General features: G+C 36.4%; 1 protein-coding gene across 3 annotated transcripts in view; it reads right to left on the bottom strand.

Annotated features, from left to right (window-relative positions):
• Positions 1–2069: 2069 nt before the first annotated feature.
• LOC141431998 (acyl-CoA Delta-9 desaturase-like) overlaps positions 2070–27888 on the bottom strand; it is a 58480-nt gene continuing 32661 nt past the window's right edge. For 2 of the 3 annotated variants that reach the window (XM_074093344.1, XM_074093342.1), the window contains exons 2-7: positions 18852–19159; positions 16194–16324; positions 10455–10666; positions 8967–9152; positions 6498–6667; positions 2070–5152 (exon numbers count right to left, since the gene is read on the bottom strand). In XM_074093344.1, coding sequence (XP_073949445.1) covers positions 5040–5152; positions 6498–6667; positions 8967–9152; positions 10455–10666; positions 16194–16324; positions 18852–19158 — 1119 coding nt within the window. In that variant the 5' untranslated portion in view covers position 19159 and the 3' untranslated portion in view covers positions 2070–5039. Of the gene's footprint in view, positions 5153–6497; positions 6668–8966; positions 9153–10454; positions 10667–16193; positions 16325–18851; positions 19160–19308; positions 19991–27888 lie in introns of those variants that run through there. The other variant, XM_074093343.1, reaches the window with a different exon arrangement.

Below are 27888 nucleotides of genomic sequence, written 5' to 3'. Positions count from 1 at the left end.
CGATAAAGCTGACATAGATAATTACAGACCAATTAGCTTAACTTCCCACATATATAAATTATTTATTAAAATTATTGAAAACAGAATTGCACCACTGCTGGACCAACATCAACCCCCGGAACAAGCTGGTTTTCGTCCCAGCTTTTCGACCACCGATCATTTACACACCCTGAACCAAGTTATTGAAAAGTACAATGAGTTCAACAAGCCGCTATATCTGGCCTTCGTGGACTATCACAAGGCATTTGATAGTGTTCACCATCCAGCCATTCTTTCAGCCTTACGTAGTCAAGGTATAAACAACACCTATGTCGAACTCATTGCTACTATATATAATATCAGTACAGCAAACGTCAAGTTGCATGCTCCAGGCCCTACTTTTGATATTGAGAAAGGCGTGAAACAGGGGACCCGCTATCTCCTAAATTGTTCACCAGTTGCCTCGAGGAAATATTTAAAAAGCTAGCGGTCTCTTGGGAAAATACAATGGGTATCGATGTCGGAGGCAAAAGACTATCAAACCTGCGCTTCGCCGACGACATCGTTTTATTTTCCCAAACACCACAACAGCTACAGCAAATGCTCCAAGATCTGAGCACGGCGAGCCTTGAGGTTGGACTCACAATGAACAGAGCGAAAACACAGGTAATGACCAACAGCGTGAAACGTAGAGTTACGGTAGATGGGCAAGATATTCACTACGTCGACGAGTATATTTACTTGGGTCAGATAGCATCCTTCGAGAACAGGCAGTCAAGAGAAATCGATAGGCGTATCGATAATGCCTGGAAGAGCTTCTGGTCCATGAAGACGCTAATGAAGGGCAAACTTCCTCTGTCACTTAAGCGTAAACTCGTCGACATGTGTATTCTTCCCATTTTAACCTACGGCGCACAGACTTGGTCATTGACTGAAGCTCAAAAGTCCAGGCTCAAGGTTTGCCAACGAGCAATGGAGCGCAGTATTCTGGGTGTTCGAAGAACTGATCGAATCAGAAACACGATACTGCGCTCTAAAACTCGTATCACAGATGTGGGTGTCAAGACCGCCAAGCTGAAGTGGGACTGGGCCGGACATGTCTGCCGCATGCACCCGGACCGATGGGCACGGATCGCAACCGAATGGGATCCGAGGGATGGGCATAGGAGCAGAGGCAGACCCAAGAGGAGATGGCGGGACGACCTGAGCGCTTTTCAGCTCGATTGGCAGGTGCATGCCCAGGACAGGGAAGAGTGGAGGGAAAGGGGAGACCTTTGCCCAGCAGTGGGACATAATACAGGCTACATAAAGAAAAAAAAAAAAAATATATGTAGTTTGTCACGAATAAATGTTTTTCTTTCTTTCTAAATGAACCTACTGAAATATTTATACTTACCTACTGTGTTTTAAATTTTACTGTTTTTTTTTTCAAATAATAGAAATATAGAAATAGAAAACGTTTATTCGCATTTCGCAAATTACATAAACACAAAATAAACAAGTATCAAGTAAATATTAATGAAAGTATTTGCGAAATCGCGAAACGGTCTCAGCTCAGCATAGTGCTGGCCGTATTGTGTATTGTATAACTCTTTATTATACATCAAATAAAACGTATGAAAATAACTTCGCAGCGCGCAGGGGTGGTAAAGATCACCCCTGTATTTCAATAGCGCCGACTGAAATCATCCTTTCATTTAGTACCAATCAGACTAATATTAGACCAAACACCAATTTCAGGTCTAACTTCAAATTTTCAAATTGAAAATTACATTTCTGCCTTCATTAGATACCTTTTGATTTCTGAAAAACGATGAAACAAATAATTATCCACAAAAAACTAAAATCTTACAAAGATATTCAAGGTAATACTGGTAATTCTGGGTTGATCGTGCCTATTGTGATATTTCAATATATTTCTTCTGTCTTTCTGGCTTACGGACAAAATTCATTTGCACACATGTATATAATTGTATGTATGTATATACATGTATATAACTAATAGTCATATTTTTCCATGAATATTTGAGCTTTCACACTTAAACTCAAAGAATTGAAGGGATATTGCAATAAATGAAAACTGCACGTGATATAAATAACTGCGTCAACATTATTTTTATTAAATTTTATTGATAAAACACGAGATGGAATTACAGTAACGGTAATAAATGATATAACATTCAAACAATTTAACAACAATTATAATAACAAAACTGGACATACGCCCAACTTAGCAGGAACAGCAAATAATGCAACTGGTTTCAGTTCTGTGAATTAAATATTTTCTACGTGGCACATGGCCGGAAACATATTTTTTACTTTCTCTTTCAGTTTTGAGTCTAGAAATTAGACATAGTGTAAATGTATTGCTTAAAATATGAGATATAAGGATGTTTCAAACCAAAAAAGCAATGTATCAGATGCGATTTACAAGAAATAGGAATTCCTTATTTTTGGTTCCAAGAACTTAAGCATATTGAAAGACATAATAAAATATTTATCTACATGCATATCATAACTTCCCTATTATATGTTCAGAAACGACTATCAAATGGCCTTTATTAAGAAACCTGGTATCTGCGGGTGCATCTTAATGTTCACATTAAAGTACAGTGCATACCTGTGCATATCTGTACTGTATTATTATAAATAAAACTTTAGTTTTTTATTATCTGTTTTATTTAAGCTTTGGTAGGTACTTCAAGCTAGTAATCAGTAACACTAACTTAAAAATACAGGCCATATCTGAACATATTATAGAAAACTTATGCATGTAGATAAAGTTATGTATGCGGCTATACATAATTAGGCATTTAAACACTTTTGTAATGTAAACCACACTCGTACTTTAATGCCTCTCATTATGCACCAGCCACATAAATAACTATTAATTTAATTTAGTTATATAATTAGGTGGATTGTGACCTGGTTCTTTGCAAGATATCTAGGTATATTATTATGTAGATACTTAAATCGCTGTCGGTCAAGGGATTTGAGGTTTAGGTACCTACCTATAAAGCTACCAATAAAGAAAATAAAATTATGTATTTCTTTATAGGTCTTTAAATTTTTTCTCTGTGTACCAGTTTTCTGTACTTATCGCTTACTATTTGTGGTGTACAATAAAGAGTCATTGTATTATATTGTATTGTAAATCAATGCACTCTGTCTGATGAAAAAGTTTCTAGAAAAGCTGTGAATTAATTCTATTGAGTGCACTAATCCAAAGAATGCCGCAGTGAATGACCACCAACCGACCATTGTCCAGATTTTGCATATCATCTAATTAACGCGACTTTTAATAGAAAAAAAAACCCGGCCACTGGCTATTGAAATTATTTTAAAGAAATCCTATAATATACATAAGTAGTTAGGTACTGAAATATAAATGTTATTATTTCAGCGAACCTTATTCCGATATCGAATCATTCGCTGAAAAGCAGAATATTTGCGTAACAGTTTCCTAATTACTATATTCTGATCTTCCTCCAATATAATATATGTATGGGTAGAAATAAAATTTGATTTCTATTAGCATTATATGCAAAATACAATGAATACTTTGGCGAGCATTTCCACTGAAAACCTATAACATATTTGTAGGATTTTCTACACTATTCTATACACAAACATAAGCAAGTGTATGAGTTAGTTAACGCTAAGACATAATTATTCGGATAATTTTCAAATATTAATCGTAATCAAAAATAAAATGCATCGTTTTATGTGACAGTAGATATTAAAAAATATACATATATGAGAAAATGCATTGTTACCGTCTTATCACTACAATCTACAATACACTTTTGTAAAACTTTACCATCACACATATAGTCCAATACTTAAGTCAATAACAATTTAGTTTGTAAATCTAAAGTTTTTTTTTAAACGCAGACACTACTATGGAATGGTTAATTTGAATAAAAATATATAAGTCTTACGAGTAGCGCTGCTGTAGTACTTTAATTATTTTATCAAAACAATAAATACATGTATATCCTTAACACAAAAAGATCTGAAATTCTTTCAACAAACGACGCCTGATGTTACATTAACTACTATTTATTTAAGGGATTTACCACTCTATATATCAAATTACCAACTCTTGTTTTGTTCTGTGATCAACTATAATGGTTTTCATCATGATAATGTTTCACTGTAGAACTATTAATTAGTAAGTCTGTGACTGCCCTCAGTTTTCAGTTCTCTGAGAGTTGTTTTCGAATAGTCTACAATCTAAGTGCCTACAGTTAGTGCACTAACGCAAATATTGTGTGAATCAACACCAATTTCGTTCATAGTCGTTCTTTCGTAATCGCTATATTTGATCAAGAATTTTAGGAATCCTTAAAAACTAGCTACAATAATTAGTTCGTTGGTTCTGGCTTAATTTTTAATTATAAATATTATGTATGTTCGTCTGTAAGGTATTTATTGTATGGGCCAATTTGCCTGAAATAAATGAAATTTATTATTTATTTATTATTAACGTAAATTAACATTAGGTAGGTAGGGTATTGGAAAATCCGAAAAATATTATCATAACTTTTTAATGTTAGTTCCGTTAATAATTCGCCAATTTCATTTTACACAAGATTTTTTTGTAAACAGCAGTTAAAAATGTATGTAGAGGTAAATATACCGCTTTATAGTCGATAGTGATTTTTTTCAGGTCTAAAAACAATAAGGCTCATTGTCCTAGTAATTGGTAAGTGACGACAGTCTTTAATGTTGTAGCCGTACAACGACATTGAATCTTAACCCTTTGCCAGGCATAGTGCATATAGCAACCACATAAATGTACACAAATATTCGACCTAACTAAGTATACAATATGGTACAAGATCACTTGAATTCGTTAAAAATATTATTCGTTTTTAAATTAATCTCTCATAGGTAAACACCATAAAACTATGATTACTTTGGTGGTAGTTGGGCCTGGAAAAGGGTTAATTTGTTAACGGAATTTTTGGTCGACAATACATTACTGAGTTTCGTGAATGCGTTCAGTAAACATTCTTCTTAATGAGGTATAATCGGCACTGTATCTTAGTAGGTATTCATTCTATGCTTTCATTCTTCGCTGTAGGGTCAGGCTCTTCAGTTTCTCCCAGAGTTCCGTCGCCGCTTCTTTTGGCTCTGCTTATAATCATCGCAGAAGTAGCCATTTTTACTGAAATGAAAACCAAATTTTAGAAAGAAGCCCACTTATTTCTAATTGCTTTTAGCACGACTGTTATTTTTGACACCATGGAAATTAAAAGGAGAATCGGGGGAAACTAAAAAGATGGACAATTGGTAATTAACCTTACAAAACTACTGACTGGTAGAGATCCCTTAAATAGATAAGTTCGCCTTTGTACATATTATCTCAATGTTTGTCAATTGTATTTGTTTACTTATTCTGTAAATACATACAAACATGCATACTACTTACTAGGAATAGTTCCGTTGTGTCACTAAAACTAACCAATAGGTACAACTTGGGTAGGTAATTTTCACAACGAAAAGCTTTGTACTAATTTTAATTACCGACCGGCGTTAAGGTGTCCAACTTGTTGAACTACATCCGTATGTTATTTGAAGTTAATTGATTATTTATGATTATGCAACTGAATATTCAGGTAGTAAAATGTTTTCAGAAAATATATAATTTATACATCACAGCGGAACTCAATCAAGAGCAAATTAATTAACCGATAAAATTAGTGTACCATCAGCCAAATATGTGGTCTACCACCCTAAGGTTGATAATCGTTTGCACGTCATAAAACAATAATGCCAATAGACGTGTCTGTCAACTTGAAAGTTCGACTTTAGCGACATATTCATTTGATAGGAACTTGTTTAAAAATTGATAGACCACTTATTTGGCTGATGGTACATTAGAAATTGTACCGATAAATAAATACTGCTATAACGAAGCAAGTAGTGACATTCGCTTTCCTTTGTTTTTAGGTTTCCGTACCCAAAGGGTAAAAATGGGACCCTATTACTAAGACTTCACTCTCCGTCTGTCTGTCTGTCTGTCTGTCATCAGGCTGTTTCTCTTGAACCGTGATAGAACAGTTGAAATTTTCACAGATAATGTAGGTATTTCTGTTGTCGCTATAACAAACAAATACTAAAAACAGAATAAAATAAATATTTAAGGGCTGCTAACAAACGTGATTTTTTGACGTTATTTGCTAATTTCTAATATTCTATAGATAATGGTACGGAACCCTTCGTGCGCGAGTCCGACTCGCACATGACCGGTTTTTTTGTAAAGAAATAAATACGGTGGTAACATTTTGTTTTTCGAAATTTGTCCGAAATCACATTTCAAATTTACCACGAGCTTTACGGTGAAGGAAAACATCGTGAGGAAACCTGCGAAGCGATTCAATGGGGCGTGTGAAGTTCCCAATCCGCACTGGGCCCGCGTGGGAACTACGGCCCAAGCCCTCTCATTCTGAGAGGAGGACTGTGCCCAGCAGTGGGACGTACCTACATAGGCTGGGATGACGAACACTTACAATTGTAAGCCCATCCGATTTTTGCGAAGGCGTCAATGAACCCCGTGGAGATGTTGATCCGCCCCAGTTCGGAGGTCCGGTAGTCCCACGGGAAGACGTGGTGGTAGTTGTGCCAACCCTCGCCCAACGCCGCTAGGCTCACCAGTATGTTCTCTGTAGACTTTATGAACCTGCAAAGAATAATACAAATCCTACTAATATATCTGGGTGCTGGGGGTCGGAGACTATTGCCTTCATTCGGGAAGTGAGACGTGGAATTAGGGAAAGAGGTTCTGACGCCCGCGCGTTTCGTACCTGGTTCAAAGGTTGTCCATCACCATTCAACGTCCTTTGCGCCAGGGGCAACTCTCACACTATACACGATTTATACTACTATGAAGTCCTTTTATACCGCAGAGCTGGAATCCAGAGTTCGTAGTTGGCAATAAAGAGCGTTGCTACCCACTCACACGTTAGGTCCCCCCTTAGTCGCCTTTTATGACTAAAGAGATGGGTCCATCCCATTTGAAACCGGGTGCGGCACGGACATCTTAATCTTTATTTATTATGGAACTTTGATCAATAAATTAACAGGTCAGTTCCAACAGGCCTTAAGGTATTATTTACAAGCTTTTATTTGCCCTGTTTGTTTATTTATTTGTTTGGGCCAAATCTTGAATTCTAAATTTGACCCACTAGTGGCCGGATTGACTTGAAATTTTGCAATCCTTATGGTAATCAGGTAACAATATAATAATCTGGTAGTGACATCTTGGTAGTCCGGCCAGGATCGTCTCCGCAGGACGGAACTCTTCAACGGTTAATGGCGTGGACTTGAAATTTAGTAGATACGGATATCCAGTTTAGATATTGGGATATGCAATATAGACATTGCAAGTACAGTCAGCAAAAACAGAAACTTATAATTGTTGTCTAACGAGCGGGCGCTCGCATGCGCATTCACCATCTCTTTTAATTTTCATCCTATACCGTGAGACAGAATGAAATAGTGAAACCATTAGTGATTCCGAGTGCATTAGACAATAAGGTATCCAGCTTACCCAACCCATCGCAACCCTAAATTACCTCATAATAAACGTAATTTACGTAAAATTTCGCAAATACGGTTTTAAGGCGATAAAGATTAAACCGTTTCCGTTTCAGAATACGGATTAGAACGTACTACGACGTAAAAAAGACAATTGAATACTGCCAAGACTGCCAGGCTGAAATGGGACTGGGCAGGCCACGTCAGCCGTATGGAACCCAATAGGTGGGCTAAAATAGCCACAGGCTGGATACCACAAAACGGACTTCGGCGGCGTGGCAGACCCAGGCGTCGATGGCGGGATTATCTGGACGCCTTTCTTCGCAGCTGGTCAGAAATCGCCCAAGAACGGGTAGAGTGGAGGACATGGGGGGAGGCCTTTGCCCAGCAGTGGGACACCTCTACAGGCTTCTAAATAATAATAATAATAATAATTGAATACCTTTGATCAAGACCTAATACTAGTATACATACAGAATGGCTCATTTAGATCGGTCAGTATGGGAAAGTCTGAAACTATAAGACATACGAAGATCTGTTCTTAGAATGGTTTCTAGGTCATCGTTTTTAGTAATAAAAAAACTGTTTTCATACATTTAAAAAAAACTTTTATTCAGCTCGGGAATCGAACCCGGTAGTTTTGAAAAATAAAATTTACATTATTAAATAATATGAAATACAATGCATTTTATTCATTCTAGATACCATGTTTCATAGTAACATTTATTTTATTGCTTAGGTATGACCGACACTACCGATATCCAAATAGAAATAATGTATGTTTTATTTTTCAAAACGACCAGGTTCGATTCCCGAACTGAGAAAAACTTTTTTTTAATGTATGAATGCAGTTCTTCTTGTCACTAAAATCGATGACATGTTATAAGAACACATAAGATGACATGCCATGTTATAAGTTAAGAATAGATATTCGTATGTTATGTTATGTTAGTTTCAGACTTTCCCATACTGACCGATTTCAATGAGCCACCCTATATAATAGGTATTAGTATACAAGTCAAAAAAAGAAAATAAGGGCCACTTGAGTTTCACCGGTGAAATTAAAATGAAAATAACGTTTGCGTTTTTATGAATTTAATATAATGAAAAGTATTTGCATTGTGTTCTGTGGCATTAATAAAAACATTTTTACGCTAGAAATTTAACGTTATAGAAATAAAATATTTATAAATATTTTTGTTTTACCAATTATTTTTATCTTATTCTTAATCTTACAATCAGTCCCTAGACTATAAGCAGATAGGTTGATGTAAGATTGATTTGTGGAGAAGGATACTCATCGGGAGCCTCTTCTCTTTCAACATCGACGCTTCAACTGTCTTTGCTGGTTGCCAGATCCAATATGGCAGATCTTTTAAAACGCTGCTTATGAGCCGGCTTGGCTAAATTCTTTTAGGTATATAGTATACAAATAAGCTTACCTGTCATAAGGTTTATTCCCCCACAGATGCGCGAAGCTATTCACACAGAAGGCGATGTTCAGCGTAATGGTGAATCTGGTCACGAAGCTGATTACGAAGCTGTTCTCCAAAGTTTCGTTCCAGCAGTACCAGGGCACCCACACCGGCAGCATCACGTTTAGCAGAGCAAACATCGGAATGAAGTATCTGGCGGCACAAAATAAGTATTGTTAAAGATAATCTGGCCAAGTTCATGATGACTAAGCCTAAATTGCAAGCCTACTAAGCCGAAAAGTAGTTTTCATTTTGTATTTTTGTTATATGGGTACCTAGGTACCATAATGTTTTTTATATTATCATCATTAGAGAGGGGAGAGGGCATTTGACTGGAACAAATACAGTTTCCAAAGTTAGTAGCGGACGGACTCGGCTAGTTTTCATATACGAATTATAGCCTTCGCAAGTTCTAAAGCTGTAAGTTCTTATTTTATTCTTACGAAAATTAGGCTTGCTGTTAGAAACTAGCCATCGAGCATAGGGCTCTTCCATGACAGTTTTATTTAGTAATAGCCAAGTTGGACCTTAGGATTCAATATCTATATGCTATATGGTATATTATCCTAAGTTATAAGAAGATATAATATTTTATGTTGTTATACTTAAATGAATTTCAGGACTGACCGTTGAACTTGCTGGCACCAATTTTGATCTTACTTCTTTGAATTGAAAATACAAACTGAAATATAGATGCACAGAAAAAACAGAAAAATAAGACCATCACTGGGATGGTCGTTTTCTGTGCATCTATATTTCAGTTTGTATTTTCAATTTAGGTTTAACGGGATGACCGTAAAAGTAAAAATTTGGAATTGAAATAAAAAATACAAAAAGATTCCAAAAAATCAATCTTACTTCTTTGGTCGTTGAAGTCAATAGCCAAGGCATATCATAATATTGAACTTGGCTTTCATTTCACATTTATGTTTTTGGTGGGATAGAATAAATACAAGACCCATCTGGGAAAACAAAACCTAAATATTCCGGTTTGGAACTCGCGCATCGAATGTTCTGTACTTATATTTTTTTTAGGTAAATACCTATGTCAAAATGTACGCGGTGTGGGATTGTTTTAGCCGACTTCACTAAAATAAGGGTAAGTCAAAATTTGCATGTAAAATCCGTGTGACAGACGACGGACGAACAGACGGGCACGTGAGTGACAGCAATGGGGTTCCGTTTGTCACCCTTCGAGTACGGCACCCTAAAAGTGATCAGGGGTGAGAATTCTCTTAATGCTTTTCTCAAGTTTTAAGTATAATCTAAAACATGATTCGTAAAATTTGTGGAAGCGGCATGAGACCCGAACTCAGGAAACAGAGGAGTAGGTTTGCAAGTATGATATGAAATATAATAGACGTCGTAGTTTAAGTTGGTGGTACTTGTTGATCCTTATTGCAAACGATAAAAGATACTGATCCGTAGGTTCAGAAAAAAGTTTACCAGCCTTACTTTTTCTGCCACTTGACAACAGGATCTGCGTCTAAGTCTAGCGAAGTTTTGCGTAGCGCTGCGCGGCGATCTTCGACAGCGGGGTGGGGGGTCAGGACCAGCCAACCCACATGGGCGAACCAGAATCCCCGCCTGATGTCGTGGGGGTCGGCTGCCGTTTCCGTGTACTTGTGGTGCACGCGGTGATCCAACGCCCATGTGTAGATGTCACGCTGAAGACAAATGAATAGTGTTTAAGTAAATTTATGTGCTGATTATTTTTGTTGTAAGGGGGAATTATATTTTGTTGTTAAACAAATGAGGTCGAATTTCATACAGAGTTATACATCGTGTTACAAAAAAAAACAAAAGAAACGCCAAAGCCAAAAGTAGTGGTTAGTCAGTCAAACTATTGATTTTTCTTAACAGAAGTGTAGTGCAAGAAGAACAACCGCACTTAATTGATTAATCAAAAACGTATGTGTGTTTGTGAACTCCCAACTTCCCAAGGGAATTTAGTGATATTCCGGAATTTCAATGCGTCTGTTGCCTACATCTAATGGTTTTAGCGAGTTCTGTCTTTTCGGCGAAATATTATGCCCGAATGTTTCATTTGCCAAACGGTTTCATTTCTCAACTCACGATTTTTCTGAAACTATATTTTCCTCTGGGCTTTCATAAAACAAACCTATCCGAACCTACAATGCTTAATAAAACCATCAGAAAATACACTGAAAAAAATATTTGGGTTACGGAGAAAATTGAGATTTGGGAAATAAAACAGCATACCTATGCGGGTAAAGGCCTGCAAGATATTTTAGATTTCCAATAAAGAGAAATAAAAAAAAACCTACCTACTCAGAAAGGATGGTTTATGTCAATATCATGTTAATCAAATAAAGGGCTGTCTTTCGAATCTAAGTTAACTCAGGTAATCTTTTATATAATAATTTTATCAGCACTGAAACAAAGAGGTACTAGAAAAAGTCTCGTCAATAGCCAAGGCTGGCTGACGAGGGGTCAAAAGGAGCAATTGACTCTACTTGCTACTGAGGCCAGTGTGTTTGCTTCGGCTAATTGTTTTAAATAAAATGCCGCACTGTTGCGAGACCATAACGTTACGACGATCATGTTGATGCTCTCAATTGATTCAGGGGTCATAATTGTTCCTCCCCGTTTATAATAATAATAATAAGAGATTTAAATAGTAGGTGTCCATTATTTCACCCCAATAGCTTGGTAATCCTGTCCACAGCATCCCAACCTCATAGCTCATTTCATGTGTTTTTCTTATTCGACTGTATAGCAAACGAGCAAGTGGGTCTTCTGATGGTAAGAGATCACTATCGCCCATAAACATCTGCAACACCAGGGGTATTGCAGATGCGTTGCCAACCTAGAGGCCTAAGATGGGATACCTCAAGTGCCAGTAATTTCACCGGCTGTCTTACTCTCCACGCCGAAACACAACAGTGCAAGCACGGCTGCTTCACGGCAGGATTAGCGAGTAAGATGGTGGTAGCAATCCGGGCGGACCTTGCACAAGGTCCTACCACCCGCAAGTGTTTCTGTAGGAGTGGTATAATGTCCAGTCGAGAGGCCGGAGGGAGTGGAATAACGCCTGTTGTGGAGAGAATAATCGAAACAGTCTTTACGCTATGGGCCTACCCTTATGTTTTTATTTCAATCGAAAGATCTGTGTATTTAAAGGTAGTGTTATGTGGTTAGTAAGTGATTACCTATTACAGATAACAAGTCTATGAAGGTTACAGGTTTGTTATGTTTATCCCTACTATATAATATTATAAATGCGAAAGTAACTCTGTCTGTCTGTCTGTCTGTCTGTCTGTCTGTTACGCTTTCACATCGAAACCGCTGAACCAATTTTGATGAAATTTGGTATAGAGATAGCTTAAGCACCAAGGATCAACATAGGATACTTTTTATTCCGGTAGAGGGCGCCACCGCGCGATAACCTAGGTCCGCGCCGACGAAGTCGCGGGCATAAGCTAGTATCTAATAATTGTTATGACTGGTCTGTTGCAGAGTATACTTTTGTGCGTTGTAATGGCTCTACTCGTATACTATACCAATATAAGTATATCCTGTGTTTAACTATCTGTTTCTAGAACTGATTGCGCTTTATACTTATGATATCTATATTTCTCTATTATCTTAGGTATATCTATAATTTGTTAAGTATACTAATATAATTAAATGATAAACTGTGCATTTGTTTGTATGAAAGATAATTTCTGCTTACGTTTCTTGTCTCAGACAGTTACAATTTATGTATAATTTTGTTGTTGTTTATTGTAGTTTTATATCGAATTTTTCTATGATTACAAAAAATCCTCTTTACATAATATAGGATAAAACACATGAAAATTAACAGTTAAAAAGAAGACAAAAAGAACTACCTGAGATACCTAAAAATATATACATGTTACTATAAAAAATATAAAATATAAAAACAGCACCCCGTTTAAAAGATGTCTGTAGCAGTGGCAGGGTTCCTATGATGTTGGCCGCATTACCTCTTTAGACCGCAAGAGCGATCCGGTGGAATATATACGCGCCAGCTCTTGGGTCCCCAGAATCGTCGACCAACCGGGAAGACAGGAGGGCCTTTATGAAAGACTTCATGTCGGCTGAACAAGGCCCTAAAGTCTCAACAGCAAGCGCCGCCAACTCGTAATCCTACTTACATATTATTATATTTTTGATATTATATATATGGACGCATTTGGTTGGAATTTGGTACGGTAGCTGGACATAAGGAATAACACATAGGCTAATTTTTACCCCGATATTCCCACGGGATAGTTTAATTTTAGAGGAGGGAAGCGTGAGTTGCGTTAAGGCGATGGGGTGTCTCAGGACCTCTGGATGTGTTTAACGGTGGGGGTATCCGCTCCCGGGCACGAGTCACACCAATCTTTATTCGCCTCCGCCAGACCCGCTAACTCATAGATTATAGGTTGTTAAATAAAAGTTAGTAAAATAAAAATAAATCCATTTGATTTGGATAAATTAATTAATAACTATAGTAAGTAACTTTCCTTACAACTGTGCAATAACAGTAAAGCTTGTGTTTACATCATACATCTCATTTGATATCTTCAAATGATGTAATGCAAACAGTAATTTGGGTGCATGAAAGATTGGCTTAAGTACTAAAAATTACAATTGCGAAGAATTTAAAAGCGAGATAAGTAAATCGAATGGTAGGAACTACTCGTACGTAATGCGAAAAGAATCAGAAAATAAAATAACACAAATAAATACTCAAACATATATTCGAACGCTTATCAGATGTCATTTAGAGCTGAGGAATCAAAACTTAATTTTTTTGATTGGTTTTTGAATATTAACAAAGTGTTATTACGAGTAGCACACGTCTAACTAGTAATTTTTAGATAATTTTTGACACAAAAATTTGAACATTAAAATACAAACAAAACTAGGTTAGATTCACTCCAATTACTTTTCTAATCTTGTAGCTGCGATCGAAGACAACTTTTAGAAAGTTACGAACTAGGTGGAAGGGCCGCGGGCAACGACCTTTGATATGTTGCCTTCCAGAGGCATCACTCACTACATTATGACTGTGCCCGATCAACGCTAGGCTCGTACGTAACTTTGTGATATCATAAAAAAAAAACTATTTGAACGCTCCTAGATAGGCTTTAACAAAAACATGCATCTGTCTAACTTTGGTTGTTTGTCTTTGCGGGTTTTACCAAGCGTGAATAACGAGAGAGCTATCGATGTAATAATCTAAAAGATAGCGTATTTTCTTGTTTCTAACACTATCTACAGTGCAGACGACGTCGAGCGACCACAGAAAGATCCGTATGTCAGTTTACTGAGCCGTACAACAATGTAGCCGTCTACACGACTCTGAGAAGACTAACTGTTTGAATCAAGTTGAACCAATTGGAAATTGAGATTATGCAATGGAAGTAATCTTTTATATCACTTAACCCTAGAGCAATTTTGGGACTTCGTACCTTATTTATACTGGTTTATACTGGCTGCTAGTTGATACCTTGTACTTTGTTCATTCGTACTAATAGGTAGGTAGACGTATCTAGGTAGGTACTTTATTATTAAAGAAGTGCGAATTATGCAAGAAACATGTTTTTAAGTATCTTTTTTCTTTAAGAACAAAATAATGTTAATCCTCCGCTGTGGGTACGATTTGTATTTTTTTATATTTAGGTACCTACTGCCACTTGACTTGACATATTTTCAGTTTATTTATTTAAAACAATTTAAGCGTGTATCAGCATTTAAAAATTAGAACTTAAAACCTAAATATTTTGCAAACGGATCCTTGAATCGAAAAATGTTTGAGTCAATCTGTAATATTTTTGAAATACCTAGCCAATTATTGGTTTGGATGAGAAAAAGCATTCTTACTTAAAGTGTAGGGGATCATTTGATTTTACCACTTTGCACGAATACTGATAATTTCTGGGCGACTCGGTGCCAAGCGTTTTCCCAGTGATATTATAAGACCAAGCTAGATCGATTTTTCATTCCCGAAAACCCTTACGTACCAAATTTCATCGAAATCGTAGGAGCCGTTTCCGAGATCCCCTAAATATATATATTTATATGTATACAAGAATTGCTAGTTTAAAGGTATTAGATACATACTCTTGAAAACGGCAGCTTTGCAGCATTATCAGTGGTATGTATAAGCTACGCCGAGGACGGTCAGACAGACAGGTGGACGGACATAGCGAAAGTATAAAGGTTGGTTGTAGGGCTACGGGACCCTAAAAAGCGAAAAATTGTTTCATCTGCGCGGTTTGGTAATATTACTTAGCGTACAATATGAACATGAGATGGATTATGGATTTCAGTATGAGTGCACTTATTATTAATCATGATAAATTAGGTATCATGAGTTGTATTGGACCGAAATCGTAGGTTGCATTTGCCCTCTGATTAATTAATCTACATAGGTATCTTGTGTCAATTCACCGAAAAGCTTTGACCAATGCGTACTTTATTACTTGTTTTTTTTTAATTAAATGCGAGTGTTGTTTCAGCTATGCTCGTAAATTGCAGCAAGCTATTCCAATCAGCTGGACAGAAGCTTGATAGCTTGCTGACATGCGACCATGTAGGTAACGACTTCTAGCTAATAACTAACCAAAGGTCAGTAACCTATGTATCAAAAATAAAAAAAATACTGAAAAATGTACGAATAACGGTAATTGATGAACATATAATGTCACTTTACATAAAATCCTAAAGGTTTTTCATACCTGTCTACAACATGTTATTTATTGCGTAAGGTGCTGTATGTTTTAGTGTGATTTAATAACATAGATCAGGATATTAATGACCCAAATATTGGAAGTTAAGTAAACCTTTTTAAATCATGGACGAATGCTATTAGATGCTCATCTTAGTTTGTTACTCTTTCACGCGCAAAGATCTGGACGGATTTGGATGAAATTTGGTATGTAGATAGCTGGACATCTGGAATAATACATAGGCTACTTTTTATCCTGCTATTCCCACGGGATAGGGATAAAATCTCGAAATCTCATCTACTGCGTATGGAGTCACGAAATTTGTCACTTTTGTTTATCGTCATCGTCGTTTTAACGTCAATGAAGATCACGAAAATTTTGTGAAATTGCGGAATTTCAATTCAACTGTAAACACTTGTAATATAAATAACACAATACAATACATTTAAGATAATGATTAGCGATGAAAAAAGTTAATGTTTCATACTTGTCCTGTGACGGTGAAAAGAATTGCTAGTATCACTCTGAGAGGCGTTCGGGCTTGGTACGCGCGATGCGACCAGAGCCTGTGTACCCCGGCCGTGATGCCAAAGCCCGATGTGTAGATTGTGAAGAAAACTGTAAAAAAAAGCGTGAACTTAGTACGTACTTTTACTGATTATGTACTTTTAGTATTTAATTACGACTGAGGAAAAGTTATAGTGTAAACATCTTGACACTAGACACTGGCAAAGTAATCCTCCAATTGACAGAGCATAAAAAAAACACAACAACCATGCCTTCACAACTGATGTTCACTACCACCACTGGCGTACTAATTATGCTTGCTTGCATTATTGCTTGCACATTTGGGAGTATGCTTGCTTGATCTGTTGTTTGCATGCTTGCTTGCATGCTTGGTTGCATACTTGATTACATGCGTACTACTTGCATGCTTGAATGTAGTCTTGAATGCAAGCTTAAAGATAGTTTTTTGTTTTCTTGTCCGAAATTAAATAAAACTTCGTTGAAACCGTGACGTGAGAATATTACAGTTTGCTTAAGTAATTTCCCAGTCGTAGGTACTGTCTTGTTTTGGATAAATATACTTAATTTGTTCATAAATTACCAGAGGGTAAAATATTTTAGATTCTTTGAAGTCTTTAGTATACGAAAATAAGTTGAGTATTTAGGTACTCGTATCTTAACTGCTAAGCTCGGTATTTAATCCCAGAGGATCTGTTGTGTTGTAGTCCAGTATGTCGAAACAACTAAGGGAAGCTTGAAAGTATTCCGAAGTTAATTAAAGTTTTACAGGTTCTGTCGAAGGACAGAACACAATTTAAGAATCGAGCTTGAGTCTGTCTGATCCAGGACATATGCACTGTAAACTTGATCAAGTGCAGTGTGCATTGGAGAGCCGTAACGTTGCTATAATTTATCATCACAACAAAGGCCGGCAGCAGTTGAGGGACTGCCGATATACCTGCCGTATAAGGCCAGCCAGGATCACGTATAAAATCGGACACTTTGGTACGCCGAAAATATAGTATCAAGACGATTTTCCACTCACATATGCAGCTTAGAGAGCTGGTGCGTGTAGCTAAGGATACCTAAGGATACCTACTGGCCGGAATATGCCACTAATTGAGTTCTGGTTCAACGCATCAGATTCGTTTCGATAAAGTGTCTGTAATGGCGAGAAAACATTTTTTTTTGTCCTGCGGAAAATACGTGAGGCCATCGAGATTGGTCGTCATTCGACGAGAATTTTGACTGCGATAGTGGATGGGCGAGGCTAACTTTGAGCCAAAAAACCTCAAAATTGTACAGCTTTTTTGCTTTTATCTCTGAAACTAAGCACGCTGTGTATATGTAACGAACATGTTGTGTGATAAAGTTGAAATATTACATGATAATGCTTAAACTTTAAACTTCGTTCAACTTTGATCGACTGGATCTCCGTTAATTAATCCTCAAAATCTGGTTCACCGATGAATTTAATGTACTTACCTCAAACAACCTGTTACAGTTTCATTAACTTCAGAATAGGTACTTTCCAGAAAACGTACCTGACTCCTGGAGTACTTATACTAGTTATTTCCTGTTTAATACACATTTTAAAAAGATAATAGACTCTGATAAAGATAACATTAATTGGGAAGATATTTACTTGCTGTTATAAGAACATTTTGATGGACAGACGATATCCGGCAACAAGCTGGCGTAAACTGGATGCGAGTGGCAGTGGGTAGGCAAGACTGGAAAAGTAGTGAGGAGGCCTATGTCCGAAAACGGGCACTATAGGGGCTGCAATAGATAGATAGATAGTATAGTAAAATGAACTGAAACAATTACTTTGCTCAGCTTGCATAAACTTATCTATCATAAGGTCGCGGGTGAGCAAATTACCTAATTGTTTCAGTACATTAATATGGAACTCCGCAAAGTAACGCCTGATTCAATATCATAGTAAAACCTATAATGAATCTACGGTATCTAAAATACCATAGTAAATTTCCTTAATCTCTATGAAAGTACGGACGCAAGCCCTTTGGACGCAAGCTTTCGCACTTGCCCGGGTTTTTACAAGCTATTATTTAGTTTCACCTGTTTCTTTATTTATTTGTTTGTTTGTTTAGGTCAAATCCTGGAAGCTGAATTTGATCCACTTCCAGTAGTCCGATCGACTTGAAATTTGGCATACTTATGTAAAGGACCCCAGACCTAGTATAGAAAATGTTGTTTCAGTTAAATATCCTGAGATTTTGTTATGTTATAGATTTCAAAGTCCTGAACAAAAGTCTCTTAGGTCCTCTGTTTCCAAGTTCCTTTCAGAGTTTAGTTTAGTTTTTTAGCAACTTTTGTTCAGGACTTTGAAATCTATAACATATCAAAATCTCAGGATATTCAACTGAAACCGCATTTTTCATAATTTAGGTCCGGGGTCCTTTGGTGACAATACAATAATCTGCTAGTAACAGCTTGGTGGTCCTCAATGGCTAATAGTACCGATTTGAAATTTGGTACGGATATGTAGTTTAGATGACAATGCAAGTACAGTCAACAAAAAGTACAGTCAGCAAAAAAAAGCTTGTATTAAAATGAAATTATTAACAAAAACTTATTTTAAATAAAATTGGACTACTATTTTGTAAATACTCACCATATAGAACTGTTAATAATTTCGCTTTGAACGTTAATGTCAGGTACAATCCGTATATTGACACTAAATGCAGCAACACTTGTACTATTAAATCAGGCCATCTGATTTTCGCCTTAAAGTCCATGGCTTCATATTTTTCTAAGTCAAACTCTGCATCAATATTCACTTTATCACTGATTGTGTTCACTGAATTGTTGTTTTCACACTGTGCACTGTTGTTCACTTTGCTGTTCAGAGGCATGAGCCTCATTTTAAGCTGGGAAGGCATGCTGTTGCACGCTTCGATGTTTTTCTGCGCGGGCGCCATTCTGTAACACAAAAGGAAAGTCTTAATAAAAAAATATTAAAAGAAAGAAAGAAAGAAGAGAGAAAACACATTTACTCGAGACATTGACTCACATACAATTACTGAAACGACAGACAATATGAGGAAAACAATGTCACGAAACGGACCCACCTCAGCATAATTCCGGCTCGAGAGCCAGCGCTGGTCTTCAGCGTTGGTTTATTAAGAGGTACGTACAGCGTTTTTATTAATACACTGGAGCTGGAGTTACCTCGATCTTTTTGATATTGCCGTTACCGTTTTCTAAGCCCTTCGCTTTAGAGATAGAATTCCGATAGATTCCAAAGCGACTCCGCCGTCGTAGGTATGTGACACCGCGTCCATGGCGCCGAAACAGAGTTATAAGGTTCTATATAAATATTATTAACTAGTTTTATCGCACTGTCACTGAGTCACTAACGCCGAAGCCACTTTGCTTAGACATCCTACTAAACATATCTAAATCGCTACTTAACATGATTATAAACGTAGCTAAAAATATTAAAACCTTGTAAATATGTAAGTCTATCTCTAATTTGGCAGCAAACTCAGTAACGCCTTGTTTGGCCTTGGCCTTGTAAATGCTTGCCGTACAAACCTATCTTAATATCAACCAAGAGTATTTTATAATGCCATAAAATTGATTTACTAGCAAAGATCGACTTAAATGCTACGTTTGTTCTACGTTTTTAACTAACTTCACTTGAATTTAATCTTTAGCAGGTATGTTAGAGTTAAATCATGCAAATGAGTATGTCCCATTTAAAGAATACGTAGGAAGCGGTCGGGTCAATTTTAAATTGAATAACGATGCTTGCTACTACCGTCAGTCTATATCTTTAAATAATATTTACGCATAATAATTTTACCTAACTACCTTTACTTAAACACAACTGGCTACTTAAGACATGTAACTTCAGTAATTGATTACAAAACTTTGACTGCGTATATACCCGTGGCCCGTGGCACATTTTATTCTCAATTACGAGTTATCACTCCTGACATGAGTCACTATTGAAGTATTGATACAGGTGTCTTTTTATATTACTCGAACAGTTTCGTTATCTGCATTATTATTGTCGGCGTTAAGTATAACTCATAATGTGATAATGAGTATATTTCCTAGATGCAGTCAGGTGCCTCGGATTATGATTGATACTAGCTTTTGCCCACGGCTCCGCCCGCGTGGTATTTGGTTATCGCGCGCTGTTCCCTCGGGCACTGTGCATTTTTCCGGGATAAAAAGTAGCCTTTGTCACTCTCGGGCCCATAAACTATCTCTATGCCAAAAATCACGTCGATCCGTTGCTCCGTTACGGCGTGAAAGATGGACAAACACACAAACACACTTTCGCATTTATAATATTAGTATGGATTACGCTGTATCAAAGTCTAGACGGTGTGAATCACGTTCCAAAACATATTTTCATTGAAACCGATTGGCTAACGAATGATTCGTAGATTAGGTAGAGAATAACAACAGTAATTTGTTATTTTATGCAAGGGTGGAAAGTTACTGTTTGGCGCGAGTGTTTATATTCTAGTGCGCAGGGTGCGTGCCAGTTGTCCTAAATATGATGGCTGATAAAGTAGATTGTCCATATGTACGCCATTGTTGCGATAGACATGTAAGAATAAATTAAATTATAAATAATTCTGTTGACATGATAATAATTTCAATTAATTTAGTGTTTTTTAATTATTATTTTTTGTAATACAATGTGACAACGTAATTTATTTATTAATCAAGTGTATTTTGTTTCTATGATGTGTATTTTTTTTTCTCTTTTCTTTTTTATTTTCTATGAAACGAAAAGCGAAACTAGGCATATTTCTTTCAGGGTTTCACTACTGCGAGAAAAATAGTAGTAGGAACTTAGATGGAAAAAAATGCATTACGATGAGCTGAAATTGCTTAATAACTGTGTTAGAGTAATTGAAATTCAATCCTGAAGTACTTGTTATTGATTAGTCGCTCCGTTGGTCAAATGTGGTCTTCATTATCAGTTCCATTTCACCAAATGATGATTTCCAAGAGCAAATGCACGAGTTACTACTAAATATATCCAAATTACTATGTGATCCCTAGAATATTTGAAGAGGAATTCCTAGACGGGCGAAAAAAAAACTTTTTCAAATCGGTACATAAACGAGTTCTGAGTTAACAAACATAAAAAATATATTAATAGTTAATGTATTGTTTTATTTTTCAAAACCACCGGGCTCGAGTCCCGAACTGAGTACAAGTTTCTTTTTTAAATGTATGAATGCAGTTTGTCTTGTAACTAAAATTGCTGACATGGTTCCTACGAGTATAAGAACAGATTATCGCATGTCTTATAGTTTCAAACTTTCCCATATTGACCGATATGAATGTTACACCCTGTATAGGCTGGCATGATGATGATGATGGCTAAGGCATAAATGTGTTCCTAAAACGAAGCTTAACCTAAAACAACTCAAGAGGAATTTATTACAATAAGTACCTGCGTCTGTTATCAGTTAGCTTATGGAATTACGGAGAATGAATTTTCCTGTAGATTTCTTATCATGAAACCATTAGGTACATGATTTGCCTACGCGCGAATGTAACTTATTTTTTTTCTTCTTGTTTTAATCGCTTATCGTTTGCCATCAGACACGGAAATGTGGGCCATAAATAATGGTTATGCCTTTCTTTTATACTGTTGCTTTCAGTTATGTTTTTAATGGTCCGTTAAATACATGGAGAAATTAACCTAAAGAACCCTAATACAGGCTATAATATATATTTAGGGTTTCGTAGTCCTGCTAGGAACCTTTACTTAAAGTTTCGCCATGTCCCTTCCTCCGGCCGTCCGTATAGTGTGTAAATTAAATACTCGTAAGGTACCTATCGTTTATCCTCTACAAGAAACAAAGAGTAATTAAAATGTTAATAATTTGTAATTAGTAGTCTTGAACGATACAATAAAATAACTCTTTACTGTACCTACCTACTTCACATAATAAATGGTTCAGAGCAATAGCACATTAGCAAAATTGGACAGTACAAGTAAAATTATTGCTACGGAACGATCTCTTCCAGTCAATATTTGAAAACAGAAAGAAACAATTTAAACAGGTGGTGCAATAATCAACATGGAGAACTTTAATAAAAATACATATTTTATTGTACTCAATACGAGTAGGTAATTAAATTATTACACAGTCAGGTACAAAATAAGGTGAGCTTTATTCACTCATTCACTCAATAAAACATGTTTTGCTATAAATACTTAAGAATATAATGAATCTATTTATCTAAGTTTCATGATGAATCGGTCATTAAGTACTGTAATGTCATGTAAACGTTTTTTATCAATAAATAAATAAATATAAACATTTCATATTGAATTACAAAAATTAGATTCATTATTTTTGCGATATTTCAGAGAATATTGGAATGTCTATGGCTTGGGCGGCTGCTAAACCAGTATATTAATAAAGGTATAGCTGGTACTCGCAGGGCTGGCATCTTGGGAATTTCCCCCTAATTAAAGAGGAAATCATTACGACTGGAATGTGTGTGAATTACTAAATATTAAGAGTAGTAAATCATGGTACCATGACATCTATGTACTAGACTGCATGTGTCTTACATCAAAACGGCGCACAAAAACAGTTCACAGCGCGGTTTTGTAAACAGTTCAATATAGTCTGTTGACGTCCGTGACAGGTGTGTCAAAGTAATTATTGATGATTGGTGCGCCGCGCGTTTTGTTCCAAACAGCCAGTCTAGTGCCGTAAGGTACATAGATGTCAATGATGGGTACACATTTTAAATAGTACTTATTATGTAATTACCGATGTATGAATAAGTTTTCTCCTAAAAACACATAACATTGAAAAACAACGAAAAAAAATCTTAGGCCGTATATTGAACCCGGGTCTTCGTCAATACGTGACACGTGCTTATACACGGCAAATTTCCCAATGTGTTCTGAAGGCTGATACCATTTATTTTAATTTGTTTTTGCTAACGGTACTTGATTATTGCATGGTACAAAATACTGATCTCTATACATGAACCGAATTCCAAGTTAACTTGACCACGCGAAGTCTTTCAAAATTCACTTGCGAGATTTACTAAGTATCTATTCGAACCACTCAAAAATACGTTACTACGGCCTTATTGCGTCGGAATAAGAGTCTGTGGTATTTATTTTTGATACTTTGAATAAGTTCATATTTTAACACTTGACTACATTGCAAATAAAAAAAAAGATTAAGTACTTACCTACCTACAAAAAAGTGAGTAAGTACTCTTACTTATTTATTTATTGTTGGGTTTTGGGGTTTTAGGGGTAAAAAGAGGAAGATGGTAACCCTAATTATGAGGAACAAAAAGTCGGTTACGTAGTCGTCTTACATCACCACTGACCATTTGAAGCCAAAGCCGATTTGTCATGCCGTATTCGTTTTAACATTTCATTATCGTTCGTATCTATGGATCATAAAGCACTTGAAGGAACACCCTGTTTTCATTGACTTGTTACTTTGTATCTTTGTAGGACGCGGAAGGGAGGATATTCGTGGAATATATTCATGATATTCATGTTCAAAGAATTATGTAAGTAGGTATATATTTACTAATTTTAGGACATTTTCTTTCCCACCGAACTTATCTTTTGATAAAAGCTAATTTAATTGTAATCATGGCTAAAAAGTACGTTAGTAAACATTATTTTATTTAAAGAAAAAACGTATTTCATTCATGTTAATCCTACAAGTACTTATTGTGTATGATTTTATTTCCTCTAGGTCCAACATTGCCAGGTTTTAGAGACAAACAATGTTCGCATAAAAATAAGGAAGGGACTTCTCTCCTGACCGCGAAATACAACTTGGTTCATAATGTGTCACAATACTTACTGAAAATTGACTCATTTTGGGATACTTGTTTATTAACAATTAATTTTATTTAAGTCTTAACCTAAATCCGTTACTTGCTTCAGGATATTTTTGTCAACATCATATTTGAAGGGTGGGCTAATTGGCCTATATGACCAATAAGTACAAGCGATATGTCACTGGAGAGCTTATTCTTGTATAACGACATCCTTTAATTTGTAACTTTATTTTATTTTAGTATTTGTTGTTTATAGCGCCACATATCTGTAATCTCAAGTGTCTAACTTTTACGGCTTAAGAGATAGAGCCCTGTGACAGACAGACGGACAGACAGACAGACAAACAGACCGACAGACAGAAAGCGGAGTCTCAGTAATAGGGCCCTTTGCACCTTTGGGTACGGAACCTAAAAAAGGTAGAGATGAAGCGCGTCAGAGTCCTGATGCGTCGTGATGATGAGTAAACAGTGCATGCAACGTATGTCGTCGTCTTCATACGAAACTAACCGGCTATTTATAATCAGAATCTCGGAAACTGCTCCAACGATTTCGATGAAATTTGGTATGTAGGGGTTTTCGGTGATGAAAAATCGATCTAACTTGGTGTTATCTCTGGGAAAACGCTGGTGGGGAGCGGAGCTCGGTCGCCCAGGTACTTTTTAGTAATCTAGCCTATTATCTCATTAAAATGCGGCAGTTAGTACCTACTACGACTTTAACTATTTACCTACGAAAATTTAAGTTGTTCTTTATCGCTAACGCGAGTGGAGGTTAACTTTGTAATTGTTATTGTGGAATTGTGGGTGACACACCCAAACGTACTTCTCCGAAATATATTGCGTCACCAAAGGTGCAACAAATGTACCTCATATCATAAAATTAAGCTACTTAGCAAGGCAAAGAAACTTACTTTACTTATGCTTTGCCTACTAAGCCCTGGACGCACATAAGACCGGATGACTTTTTCCATACCATAAGTTTTTGTGACACCAGCCATTTGTCATGTATCGAGCAACTTCATCAATGTGAAACTTACCTACTCTTTTTTGGTAATTATCGACACCTATATATGAGCAACTATTTATTTACCACTATTGGTCACAATTAGGTACTTACCTATATTAATGACAGGTGGTTAACTGAATTCTATAGAACTTTTTACAGGTTGCGAATTTTCTATGGGCATTTTTTGAGTGTGTGAATGTAAACTTACAAAAATGGAATCATCGTGTGCTAGTGACATTTCTTTCCTATTAATTGTTTAGCATGAGTTTTTTTTTTCGTCTACTATTCCTGTAATACTTGAAAGAAAGCAGATTATGCACCTCGCATTAAGTAAATTATATTGCCCTCGTGCTTTTTAAAGCCCTCGCTGACGCTCGGGCTCCAAATCGGCACTCGGTGCAGTACTTAATAAATAACTATGCTTGGTGCAACAATTTACTATTACGCCCTGACACTGCCCGGTTTTCCACACGTCCAACAGCTGGTTGCGGAAATGTGTACGCTGGATGAACCTTCCCTTGATTCCGTTCGTTCGTTTTCTTGTTCGGTGCGTTCGTAGTTCGTGATTCATTTGTATTAAATTACTCTACGGGACAAGCCTAGCCTAGTGTAACCGTCGGGATATTGTTTTTTAAGAAATCTGTCGCAGTGCTTTGTTAGTTCGTTTTAATCTATTCATGAAATGTAAATTAATTAACTATTTCAATTAAATTTATTCTTATTCTTAAATATTGAAGGCATTTGATATTTAGACTTGAGCATTCACTGGTGACAAAAATCCAACATTCATCACTTTTAAATTCGAACTGAACAACAAACAGAGCCAAGCATAGAGCTCAACATTGCTGACACAATCACTCTAGGTAACGCTCAAAAAATCAAATGCTCATCAAAAAATTATTCCCGATGATTTTGGACAAAAGGCTCGAAGAAACTAACGTCGCTTCGCTTGAATGCTCGCTAAAACGTTAACGTGAGTGGAAATTTATAATTTTTAACTCAAATACCTACACTCATTCTTAAAAAAAAGCGACGTCGTGTTGTCGTGCAAGTGTCGATACTCGTTCAAGTGTTAGCACAGACGTTTATTATGAACCGTTGCTAAAAACTGTGCCATTTGTAATTGTAAGTTATAATTAAAATGCACACTCTGCGCTAAGACCGCAACTAGCAACGCTTATGCTTATGACATCATTCTCAAACAATACGACAATAGTAAAGTGGCCAAGGTCTGCTAATTTACGCCTCTTATAAATTTTCCTCAGCACACTTACTCCGCTGTTTAAGACAGTCGTTAATTTATACTTTCTTGACTTGTGAACTATTACTATTACAGAATAGGTAGGTATGACACTCAATCTATATTTACTGTACTAACAACTAGCACAGATATAAGCGTAGCGTACAAATGAAGACATGAGATGAATCTTAAACTGGTAGATCGTAAGTACTGTTAAAAAATATTGCTCATTTCCACAGTCACTGCTTATCGTAGCTACGTGTTTATGTGCATTATGTATGTATAAATGAAATTTGTCTAGAAGGCGAGATCTGTAATTGAGAATCTTTGAGTTATTTTCCACTAAAATCTATTGATGTATCGTAAGGTCGGGGTACTTTGGCCCTGAAGGGTAACTTTGGCCCGTGAGATTAACTCAGTCAATGGTTTTATTATTGCTTTGAGAATATACGTTTTTATATGGTTTTGATGTGGGCCAAAGTAACCCTCCAATGAGTCAAAGTACCAGTAAGTAAGTAAGTAGTAGTCCACTAATACAGGTAGGGTATTTCCTGTTAGTAGGAAAACTTTTATTAATAATTGTAATTTCCTTTTACCTCTATGAATAAGTAATTAGTATAAAAATATTAGAGTTCTATCAATGAATTAAACTTCAGGGCCTTATGGTCACTGACGACACCGATATTCTACTTCCAAACGTCGTGTTAAAAGTAAACGAATGTCACTCGCACTCGCACGCCATGTTTGTAAACATCATCAAAATGTTAAGGATTTTGCTTCAGCATAATGACGATTTAGGGTTGCTGCCCAAGGTCGTTGTTTGCTTTCATGTAAATGTAGCTTTTAATGTCCAGCACTTTCTTCAAAGTCAACTGTGACAAAGGTATGTCAGCTCTTGGTAGCTTTTAGCTTTCTATTTATGTACCTATATACACTTTTTCATTAAACTTTTATCACTTTAAACAACTGACAGGTTCTCCTAGGCTTAATTAACTAGGTGTTAATATAAAATGAGTTGCAATTATGTAGTTGTTATGCATTATTTAGCAGGTGGATTGTTTGTTCATCGGACTCGGACATCGGACATCGGAACCGACGGCCTTGTCACAGGCCTTGTGGACGGCAAGCTGCGGCCACCGACCCATGACGCCTCAACAATCATAAAATAAGAAAACATCCAAACTGTACCGAAACAAATCAATTTATTTTAATTGAGAACTGTTTAAAGCAAGTGTTCTAGAAGAAGACTAATGAAAAGTAGGTATATAGGTATATACGTTAATACAACTATTTAATTGAATGACAACACGCTGTCGTACCGTCAACTGCTGCAACTTTGCCCAACTAGCTACAACATTACCCGTTTTGTAAAAATATGATTTTCTACCAAAGCGTTATCTAGTTTTTACTACTATTAATGGAGAAATACTATTATTTACCTGGAAACCTATTTCAAGAAAAATATGTATTACAAAACTGATAGTTTTGAACGCAGTCGCTGTCAAAGCTTTCGAAACGACTACGTGTTTTTTCGGTGTCTCGAAAACTTTTGTCATTACTTTGAAAATACATAAGATAGCTTCCTGATAGTGTTCA

The sequence above is a fragment of the Choristoneura fumiferana genome, chromosome 10 (genome assembly GCF_025370935.1).
Source record: "Choristoneura fumiferana chromosome 10, NRCan_CFum_1, whole genome shotgun sequence".
In the NCBI taxonomy this organism is placed as follows: domain Eukaryota; kingdom Metazoa; phylum Arthropoda; class Insecta; order Lepidoptera; family Tortricidae; genus Choristoneura; species Choristoneura fumiferana.
Note: the sequence above shows the minus strand (reverse complement) of the source record. Positions and strands in the feature narration are given on the sequence as shown.